At 44.2% G+C, this 11,914-nt stretch overlaps 1 protein-coding gene across 1 annotated transcript; it reads left to right on the top strand.

Moving 5' to 3' along the window:
* Positions 1–8,647: 8,647 nt before the first annotated feature.
* LOC127905205 (uncharacterized) lies at positions 8,648–11,835 on the top strand (the record flags this gene model as incomplete). The annotated part of the gene is made up of 3 exons (XM_052452251.1): positions 8,648–8,836; positions 8,910–9,987; positions 10,334–11,835. Coding segments are annotated over exons 1-3 (2,769 nt in total), but the record flags the coding sequence as incomplete, so codon positions are not given.
* Between the last annotated feature and the right edge of the window lie 79 nt (positions 11,836–11,914).

The raw sequence follows: 11,914 nt of genomic DNA, 5'->3' as shown, positions 1-11,914 counted from the left end.
AATAAAATAGAAAGCATCTTGGCAGCTTTCTTATGGAGAGGAACATCCCTATCATCGGCAGGAGCAAAGGTCGCATGGCACGCCATCTGCTACCCGGAGCAAGAAGGAGGGTTAGGTGTCAAACGGCTAAAAACTTGGAACCAAGCTGCAACACTCAAACATATTTGGAATCTTCTAACAAATAAAGACACTGTATGGACATCCTAGATTCATGCATTTCTATTACGTGGAAAATCATTCTGGCAGGTTCCTATGCCATCCAATCCATCCTGGACTTGGAGAAAACTACTGCAAAGTCGTGACTGGTGCAGAGGCTGGTTTACAGTTAACATAGGCAATGGTTCCTCAACATTTTTGTGGTATGACTATTGGTTGCCTGAGGGGAAGAGATTCATCGACATGCACACATTAAGGACTCTTACTGCCACAGGATTACCATGGAACGCCCGAGTCTCAAGCATTATCAATGAAGGGCACTGGAACTTTCCCATGCATATCACAGGGTTGCATGCAAGCTGGCAATCAATTGTATTCCACCCAAAGCCGCAGCTTGAAGACCACTGTGTTTGGAAAGGTAATTCAACAGGGAACTTCAGCATTAGATCAGCATGGGACCTTCTTCGGGACAAAAGACCTCTCAACAACATCCACTTATTGTTATGGTTCAAAGGTCACATCCCACGACAATCTTTCATCCTTTGGTTGGCTGGTCTTGGGAGGTTGCGCACTATGGATCGTTTACATTCGGCTGAGATTATAAGAAATAGAACATGCATCTTATGTGGACTCCACACAGAGACTCATGCACATTTATTCTTTGAATGCCCAACCTCTAAAACTGTCTGGCGAACAGTTAATGCAAGAGCAAATATTTATTGGCCATGCTGCACTTGGCCGAATATACTACAATGGGGTTCCGCAAACTACTACCGCAAGGATGATATAACGCACCTTATTGCGCGTTTTTTGCTCTCAGCCACAGTATACTTGCTTTGGTTTGAACACAACAAGAGAATCTTCAACAACCAATACTTAACTGCAACAAACATAGCTGAGGAAGTGTTCCAACAAGTTAGAACACAACTAACAACTATGCAATTTTCAGGAGCCATACCTACTGCTATCTGCAACATATAGGGTATCATGAAGGATTACCATACTGCCTAATACAGAACCATGTAATGTATTATGCAACACAAGTCGCAGAAGAAACGAACCAGTTGATGTTGGGGAACTTGCAAAATTGCTATTTTGAAACAACGATCGCTATAGGCAACGCTATGCTGTGGAATGGAATTTGGGGGCAAATTAATTACATTGCCACTATTTCTCACTGTTCACGTGGAGATGCATGGTTTTTGTTTCTCCATTTGCTTGCCAGTGAAGATCATTATTTGCTTTATGCATGGTTGACACTGTTCACGCAGAGGCCATGCATAAACTTATTCCATCTTTTCTTATTAACCATTCGCTATTGTAACGGCCTCTTTATGTTTTTTATTTTATTCAATTTGCTGTGTAATTCCCTTGGGGTATGCCCCTTGTAATTATGTAGTGAATTTTCATTTCATTATATACATCTTAACTTTTCCAAAAAAAGTTTAGGGTTTAGGGTTTAGGGTTTGGGGTTTAGGGGTTTGGGGTTTAGGGGTTTTAGGGTTTAGGGTTTGGGGTTTAGGGGTTTGGGGTTTGGGGTTTCGGGTTTAGGGTTTAGGGTTTCGGGTTTCGGGTTTTGGGTTTAGGATTTAGGGTTTAGGGTTTAGGGTTTAGGGTTTTAGGGTTTAGGGTTTAGTGTTTAGGGTTTGGGTTTTGGGGTTGGGGTTTTGGGGTTTGGGGTTTAGGGTTTAGGGTTTAGGGTTTAGGGGTTTGGTTTAGGGTTTAGGGTTTAGGGTTTGGGTTTAGGGTTTGGGTTTAGGGGTTGGGTTTAGGGGTTAGGGTTTAGGGTTTAGGGTTTTGGGTTTAGGGTTTAGGGTTTAGGGGTTAGGGTTTCGGGGTTAGGGGTTAGGGGTTAGGGGTTAGGGTTTAGGGTTTAGGGTTTTAGGGTTTAGGGTTTAGGGTTTAGGGTTTAGGGTTTAGGGTTGAGGGTTCAGGGTTCAGGGTTCAGGGTTCAGGGTTCAGGGTTCAGGGAGGGATGAAGAAAACATGGCTGCGACAGGCGATAGGAGGTTCTTAGCTTGCCGGCCTGAGATTTACTCCGATAGCCTTTGTTTCCATCTCTTCAACCTTGCCACACGTTCCCATCAACCATCTTCACCTTTCCACTAAGCCGGATTCTTCCCAAAAGCTCTTTACACCCATCACCTCCGTCCCTCACATCCACTCACTTTTCTTTTTTTCCAGCCGCCCTTCACTAAACCTACATTCTTGGCCTCTTGATCCTGTCTAACCATTACTATATACCACCTAAACACCACCATGATTACTGCCAAGAACAAACCAATCCCCAAGGCTGCTGACTCAACATCATGGGCTGATAGAGTTAGGATTTCTGACTCAATCACTCGTTTCACCCTTGAAAATCTTCCTCGTCAACCTGTAGGACACCGTCTCCAGGTCTCAGAAGCAATGTTGATGGAGAATTCTGATCAGTGGACTAGATGTATGGTTGGTTTTTTTTCCAGGATACAAAATGCCATACCATGCTGTCAATAAAATTGCATCTCGGGTGTGGAAACAGTGTGGTCTAGAGCATGTCACAGCCACCGCCAATGGCTTCATGATTTTTAGGTTCAACACTAAGGAGAATATGCATGCAGTGCTAGAGAAAGGACCATGGATGTTCGGAGGTAAGAACATCATCCTGCAACAATGGCATCCCCGATTCCAGTTTGACAAGAATAAAATCTCTACACTTCCAGTTTGGATCCGCCTACATGGCCTGCCTTTTCCTTTATGGTCTAAGCAGGGTTTGAGCATGGCTGCCAGCATGATTGGTCGACCTTTGTCTTGTGATGAGCAAACCTACAACTGCACGCGGTTAGAGTATGCAAGGGTTTGCGTAGAGATTGATGCTACTCTCCCCTATGTTCAGGATTTTGAAATAGACAGTCCCCTATCAGCCGAACCAATCACAGTAACAGTAGACTATGAATGGAAGCCTTCTCGTTGTGACAAATGCAAAGTTTTTGGCCACTCCTGCCTTCCCATTGCAGCATCCCAACCAGCTAAACTGGACAAAGGCAAAGGCATAGCAGACCAACTTCCATTTCCCCCAACTATTTTATCCCACCCAACCAACACACCCTTACCTATCCCACAAGATCCATCCCCAAGCAGTGATGATCCATCATCCAGCAAGGCCACTCCTCCCACAATACAATGCCTCCCCAACCATATGGCCATTATCACCTCCAATGATCCATTACCAGGCACTATTGCCCCATCCTCAAGCAAACCATCCTCTCCCACGACCCCATATCCTCCACCACTTATAGACCCCCAACCAGCCTTAAACACCATCGCTCCTTCCCCAACACCTGCTGTTCAAATTGATCAGCCTGACCTTCATGTATCCAACGACAACAATTCCTGTCATGAGTCAGGAAATGATCACCCAACCAACATCCACACTTCTCAGCTTCCTCTTGCCCTGGACACTACACCGTGTCAGGAGAGTAGAATGGCCTCCTTGGGCACAACTAGTGAAAGTTCACACACAGCTTCTGAAGCTACTGTTGAGACATCCTCCACCTTTATTGCCACACATGATGCATCCCCCACTTCCTCTCCGAAAACAGTCCGGAAAAAGAAAGGGGGTAGGAAAAAAAAGGAGGTTAGAGGCCTTTAATTCTGTTTGATGTTTCTTACCATTATTTATGTTTAATATAGGTAGCTGGAACACATGGGGCCTTAATAGCCTCCAAAAACAAAAAAATGTCCATCACTGGATGCAAAAAAATAATCTTGACATATTTGGTCTACTTGAAACCAAAATTGAAGTGTCCAATTTAGCTGCTGCGGAAGCTAACCTGGCCCCTTCCTGCTGGCATTATATTTCCAACATTCATCACACCTCTCACTGCCGTATTTTAGTCGGCTGGAATTCCCTCAAGCTTAACCTCATCTATGAAGATTCCTCTCCTTAAGTGCTTTCTTGTAAAGTCACTACCCCATCTTCCACTCACCCTCTCAAAATCACCTTCATTTATAGCTACAACACCCCATCCGAAAGACTGCTTCTCTGGAATCATCTATGCCAAGAAAGCACCCGAAACATTGGTATCCCATGGATTGTTATGGGGGATTTCAATGCCATATTGACTGCTGATGACAGAGTAGGCGGGGACGTGAATTGGTATCGCCATCAAGATGACTTCCACAACTGCATCCGTCAGTCTGAGCTCATCCAAATTCCATACACAGGTCTCAGGTTTACTTGGCATAATGGACAACATGGTGATCATACTATACAAAAGAAATTGGATTGGATATTTGGGAATCAGTGCTTGTTCTCCACCTGGCCGGCAGCTCATTCTGTTTTCCAACCGCGTCACATCTCTGATCATAGTGCCATGATACTTCATCTTCAGACTGATAGCTACAAAAGACAGGTTCCTTTCAAATTTTTGAATTTATGGGCTGACCGTGATGATTTTCTAGCCACTGTTAGCTCATCCTGGCAGGCTACAATCAATGGTAATCCAATGTATCAACTTACCACCAAGCTCCGCCTCCTAAAACATGAGCTTAAGAAACTTCATCAGCAGCACACGTCCCACATTACAAGCAGAGTTTCACAAGCTAAAGATGCATGGTATGCTGCTCAGACCGTCCTTGATGCCAACCCAACCTCACCCGAAGCCAGAACTGATGAAAGATGTTGTGCTCATCGATACATGCAATTATGTAAAGATGAGGAATCGTTCTTTCAACAAAGATCTAGAGTACAGTGGCTTCAACTAGGTGACAGGAACACCAAATTCTTCCACAAATCTTTGCTACATCGGCAGGTCAGGAACAGAATTCATCATCTGATGGATGATGAAGGCAATATAATCCACGATCAACAGAAGATGAGTCACATGACAGTATCTTTTTTTGAGCAACTTCTCTCAACACCGCAGCCTCCAATGACAGATGATATTGCACCGCTATATCCCAACGCTATTTCTGCTGCATCCACAACAGCAATGCTCCTACCTCTTACTAATGATGAAATCAAGGCTGCCCTGTTCTCAATCCCTGACAACAAAGCCCCAGGACCGGATGGTTATAATGCTTTTTTCTTCAAGAAATGCTGGTCTATTATTGGAGCCGACTTCATTGCTGCCACCAGGTATTTTTTCACCAACAACACCCTGCCTCGCTGTGTCAATGCTACTAGAGTAGCTCTTGTGCCTAAGGTTGAAAATCCATCCTGCATGAATGATTTTCGTCCAATATCTTGCTGCAATGTTCTATACAAATGCATATCCAAGATTATTATTTCCAGGTTAAAGACTGTTTTAGATGAGGTCATTGGCCCCTCACAATCAGCTTTCCTGCCGGGCCGAAATATATCAGATGCTATCCTACTCACTCAGGAACTTATGCACAATTCACATTTAAGCAATGGGCCGGCCAACTGTGCCTTAAAGATTGACTTAAGGAAAGCTTTTGACACAGTGAGCTGAGAATTCATTCTAGCTGGTTTAGAAGCAATTGCAATCCCACAATGCATGATCACCTGGATCAAAATATGCATCTCTACAGCTCATTACACCATTAATATGAATGGTGCGCTACACGGCTTCTTCAAATCAACAAGAGGACTTCGACAGGGAGACCCTCTCTCACCATACCTATTTGTTTTAGCCATGGAAGGATTGGGAGGCATACTGCGTAATGCTACGCAGACCACAAGTTTCAGATATCACTGGCATTGCCAACACAACTCCATCACTCATTTATGCTTTGCAGATGATCTAATGTTGTTCTGCAATGCCGATATAAACTCAGTTGGGATACTAAAATCCTGTTTGGACAGATTTTCACAGCTATCAGGACTTACCATCAACCGAGCAAAGAGCTTCTTATACCTATCAGGAATTAACAGGGAGCTTCAGCATGATATTCAGCAGCAACTAGGATTCCAACAGGGCATCCTTCTAGTTAAATACCTTGGAGTTCCTCTAATATCCACTAGACTCACCCATGCGGATTGTCTGCCTCTTGTTGAGCGAATCATCTCCAGAATTAAGTTGTGGACGTCTGCCTCTCTCACATATGCAGGCCGCCTACAACTAATACAAGCTGTCTTATTCTCCATCCAAGTCTATTGGTCTTCAATGTTCATCCTGCCATGTGCAACCATCCGAAAAATTGAAAGCATTCTTGCTTCTTTTCTTTGGAAGGGTGCATCTCTATCTTCCACAGGATCCAAAGTCTCATGGAGCTCTATTTGTTACCCATTGCAAGAAGGTGGCCTTGGTATCAAAAGTCTACAAACATGGAATAAAGCAGCAACTATGAAGCACATATGGCGGCTATTTGAAGAAAAACAGTCGATTTGGGCTACTTGGATTCATACCATTCACATTCGCAATCGCTCATTCTGGCACATCAAGCTTCCATCAAATCCATCGTGGTCCTGGCGAAAGATATTGCAGAGTCGAGAATGGTGCAAGGGCTGGTTTACTCCTTGCATTGGAGATGGGCGCTCGACATCACTATGGTTTGACTATTGGCTTCCTGGTGGTAAACGTCTAATTGACACCTTCTCACTGAGAACTCTCACCTCCACCGGATTGCCATGGACAGCGAAAGTATCTGATATTATAAATGGTGAGCACTGGCAATTCCCATGTACTGTGCAAGACCTACAACCAGCATGGAACTCCATCAACTTCTATCCCAACTCCAACAGGAAGGATCACTATGTATGGATCGGGCATCCTTCAGGAAAGTTTACGGTTGCATCTGCATGGGAGCTCTTACGTGATAAAAAAACTGCAACTACCATACATAAGCTGCTCTGGTATAAAGGCTACATTCCACGCCAATCATTCATTCTATGGCTGGCCTCACAAGGTCGATTAAGCACAATGGACAGGTTGCACATGAATGGCATAATAAGTAACGCCACCTGCATGCTTTGTGATCATCACACTGAGACCCATGATCATCTTTTTTTCCAGTGTTCATATTCAACATTCGTCTGGAAAACTGTAAGTAACAAAGCTCTTGTTCATTGGCCACCCGCAACTTGGGATCACCTGCTGCAGTGGTCTTCAAACATATATACAAAAAAGAATGACATTACTCATCTGATTGCTAGACTCCTGCTCTCTACCACAGTCTACTTTATCTGGCATGAAAGAAACAACAGGGTCTTCCACAATGCCTTTCAGCCCCCATCTGCAACAGTTGATGCAATTCTCCAAAGAATTCGCATCCACATCACGAACATGAATTATGAGGGCAACTGTCCTTCTCTGATACAGGACATCTGGGGTCTCCGTTTGGCAACTTAACAGTTGCTCAATCCGAAGATAAACAAAGCTACTGGTTGATAATGCAAGACTGCTGCCACTGGAATGATCTTTCGGCGCAATTAATTCTAAGCTACTGTTCACGTAGAAACCTTGCATGGTTTTCTACTTTTCTTTACTTTGTAATGCAGGGCGAGAATTAATTACATGACCACTATCCACGCAGTGGCCATGCATTAATTTTTTTTTCCCTCGTTTATATTGTTTCTTCTTTCTTTTTAGCATGCAGCTGAGAAAAATATTGTTTCTCTTGGGGTATGCCCCTCGTATTTATGTAGAGAATTTTCCCTTTCATATATATACATCTTAAATTCTTCCAAAAAAAAGTTTAGGGTTTAGGGTTTAGGGTTTAGGGTTTAGGGTTTAGGGTTTGGGGTTTAGGGGTTTGGGGTTTAGGGGTTTTAGGGTTTAGGGTTTGGGGTTTAGGGGTTTGGGGTTTGGGGTTTCGGGTTTAGGGTTTAGGGTTTCGGGTTTCGGGTTTTGGGTTTAGGATTTAGGGTTTAGGGTTTAGGGTTTAGGGTTTTAGGGTTTAGGGTTTAGTGTTTAGGGTTTGGGTTTTGGGGTTGGGGTTTTGGGGTTTGGGGTTTAGGGTTTAGGGTTTAGGGTTTAGGGGTTTGGTTTAGGGTTTAGGGTTTAGGGTTTGGGTTTAGGGTTTGGGTTTAGGGGTTGGGTTTAGGGGTTAGGGTTTAGGGTTTAGGGTTTTGGGTTTAGGGTTTAGGGTTTAGGGGTTAGGGTTTCGGGGTTAGGGGTTAGGGGTTAGGGGTTAGGGTTTAGGGTTTAGGGTTTTAGGGTTTAGGGTTTAGGGTTTAGGGTTTAGGGTTTTAGGGTTTAGGGTTTAGGGTTGAGGGTTCAGGGTTCAGGGTTCAGGGTTCAGGGTTCAGGGTTCAGGGAGGGATGAAGAAAACATGGCTGCGACAGGCGATAGGAGGTTCTTAGCTTGCCGGCCTGAGATTTACTCCGATAGCCTTTGTTTCCATCTCTTCAACCTTGCCACACGTTCCCATCAACCATCTTCACCTTTCCACTAAGCCGGATTCTTCCCAAAAGCTCTTTACACCCATCACCTCCGTCCCTCACATCCACTCACTTTTCTTTTTTTCCAGCCGCCCTTCACTAAACCTACATTCTTGGCCTCTTGATCCTGTCTAACCATTACTATATACCACCTAAACACCACCATGATTACTGCCAAGAACAAACCAATCCCCAAGGCTGCTGACTCAACATCATGGGCTGATAGAGTTAGGATTTCTGACTCAATCACTCGTTTCACCCTTGAAAATCTTCCTCGTCAACCTGTAGGACACCGTCTCCAGGTCTCAGAAGCAATGTTGATGGAGAATTCTGATCAGTGGACTAGATGTATGGTTGGTTTTTTTTCCAGGATACAAAATGCCATACCATGCTGTCAATAAAATTGCATCTCGGGTGTGGAAACAGTGTGGTCTAGAGCATGTCACAGCCACCGCCAATGGCTTCATGATTTTTAGGTTCAACACTAAGGAGAATATGCATGCAGTGCTAGAGAAAGGACCATGGATGTTCGGAGGTAAGAACATCATCCTGCAACAATGGCATCCCCGATTCCAGTTTGACAAGAATAAAATCTCTACACTTCCAGTTTGGATCCGCCTACATGGCCTGCCTTTTCCTTTATGGTCTAAGCAGGGTTTGAGCATGGCTGCCAGCATGATTGGTCGACCTTTGTCTTGTGATGAGCAAACCTACAACTGCACGCGGTTAGAGTATGCAAGGGTTTGCGTAGAGATTGATGCTACTCTCCCCTATGTTCAGGATTTTGAAATAGACAGTCCCCTATCAGCCGAACCAATCACAGTAACAGTAGACTATGAATGGAAGCCTTCTCGTTGTGACAAATGCAAAGTTTTTGGCCACTCCTGCCTTCCCATTGCAGCATCCCAACCAGCTAAACTGGACAAAGGCAAAGGCATAGCAGACCAACTTCCATTTCCCCCAACTATTTTATCCCACCCAACCAACACACCCTTACCTATCCCACAAGATCCATCCCCAAGCAGTGATGATCCATCATCCAGCAAGGCCACTCCTCCCACAATACAATGCCTCCCCAACCATATGGCCATTATCACCTCCAATGATCCATTACCAGGCACTATTGCCCCATCCTCAAGCAAACCATCCTCTCCCACGACCCCATATCCTCCACCACTTATAGACCCCCAACCAGCCTTAAACACCATCGCTCCTTCCCCAACACCTGCTGTTCAAATTGATCAGCCTGACCTTCATGTATCCAACGACAACAATTCCTGTCATGAGTCAGGAAATGATCACCCAACCAACATCCACACTTCTCAGCTTCCTCTTGCCCTGGACACTACACCGTGTCAGGAGAGTAGAATGGCCTCCTTGGGCACAACTAGTGAAAGTTCACACACAGCTTCTGAAGCTACTGTTGAGACATCCTCCACCTTTATTGCCACACATGATGCATCCCCCACTTCCTCTCCGAAAACAGTCCGGAAAAAGAAAGGGGGTAGGAAAAAAAAGGAGGTTAGAGGCCTTTAATTCTGTTTGATGTTTCTTACCATTATTTATGTTTAATATAGGTAGCTGGAACACATGGGGCCTTAATAGCCTCCAAAAACAAAAAAATGTCCATCACTGGATGCAAAAAAATAATCTTGACATATTTGGTCTACTTGAAACCAAAATTGAAGTGTCCAATTTAGCTGCTGCGGAAGCTAACCTGGCCCCTTCCTGCTGGCATTATATTTCCAACATTCATCACACCTCTCACTGCCGTATTTTAGTCGGCTGGAATTCCCTCAAGCTTAACCTCATCTATGAAGATTCCTCTCCTTAAGTGCTTTCTTGTAAAGTCACTACCCCATCTTCCACTCACCCTCTCAAAATCACCTTCATTTATAGCTACAACACCCCATCCGAAAGACTGCTTCTCTGGAATCATCTATGCCAAGAAAGCACCCGAAACATTGGTATCCCATGGATTGTTATGGGGGATTTCAATGCCATATTGACTGCTGATGACAGAGTAGGCGGGGACGTGAATTGGTATCGCCATCAAGATGACTTCCACAACTGCATCCGTCAGTCTGAGCTCATCCAAATTCCATACACAGGTCTCAGGTTTACTTGGCATAATGGACAACATGGTGATCATACTATACAAAAGAAATTGGATTGGATATTTGGGAATCAGTGCTTGTTCTCCACCTGGCCGGCAGCTCATTCTGTTTTCCAACCGCGTCACATCTCTGATCATAGTGCCATGATACTTCATCTTCAGACTGATAGCTACAAAAGACAGGTTCCTTTCAAATTTTTGAATTTATGGGCTGACCGTGATGATTTTCTAGCCACTGTTAGCTCATCCTGGCAGGCTACAATCAATGGTAATCCAATGTATCAACTTACCACCAAGCTCCGCCTCCTAAAACATGAGCTTAAGAAACTTCATCAGCAGCACACGTCCCACATTACAAGCAGAGTTTCACAAGCTAAAGATGCATGGTATGCTGCTCAGACCGTCCTTGATGCCAACCCAACCTCACCCGAAGCCAGAACTGATGAAAGATGTTGTGCTCATCGATACATGCAATTATGTAAAGATGAGGAATCGTTCTTTCAACAAAGATCTAGAGTACAGTGGCTTCAACTAGGTGACAGGAACACCAAATTCTTCCACAAATCTTTGCTACATCGGCAGGTCAGGAACAGAATTCATCATCTGATGGATGATGAAGGCAATATAATCCACGATCAACAGAAGATGAGTCACATGACAGTATCTTTTTTTGAGCAACTTCTCTCAACACCGCAGCCTCCAATGACAGATGATATTGCACCGCTATATCCCAACGCTATTTCTGCTGCATCCACAACAGCAATGCTCCTACCTCTTACTAATGATGAAATCAAGGCTGCCCTGTTCTCAATCCCTGACAACAAAGCCCCAGGACCGGATGGTTATAATGCTTTTTTCTTCAAGAAATGCTGGTCTATTATTGGAGCCGACTTCATTGCTGCCACCAGGTATTTTTTCACCAACAACACCCTGCCTCGCTGTGTCAATGCTACTAGAGTAGCTCTTGTGCCTAAGGTTGAAAATCCATCCTGCATGAATGATTTTCGTCCAATATCTTGCTGCAATGTTCTATACAAATGCATATCCAAGATTATTATTTCCAGGTTAAAGACTGTTTTAGATGAGGTCATTGGCCCCTCACAATCAGCTTTCCTGCCGGGCCGAAATATATCAGATGCTATCCTACTCACTCAGGAACTTATGCACAATTCACATTTAAGCAATGGGCCGGCCAACTGTGCCTTAAAGATTGACTTAAGGAAAGCTTTTGACACAGTGAGCTGAGAATTCATTCTAGCTGGTTTAGAAGCAATTGCAATCCCACAATGCATGATCACCTGGATCAAAATATGCA

This window comes from Populus trichocarpa, chromosome 4 (genome assembly GCF_000002775.5).
Source record: "Populus trichocarpa isolate Nisqually-1 chromosome 4, P.trichocarpa_v4.1, whole genome shotgun sequence".
NCBI classification, from domain to species: Eukaryota; Viridiplantae; Streptophyta; class Magnoliopsida; order Malpighiales; family Salicaceae; genus Populus; species Populus trichocarpa.
The sequence above is the reverse complement of the archived record's forward strand: the minus strand, read 5'-3'. Positions and strand labels throughout refer to the sequence as shown.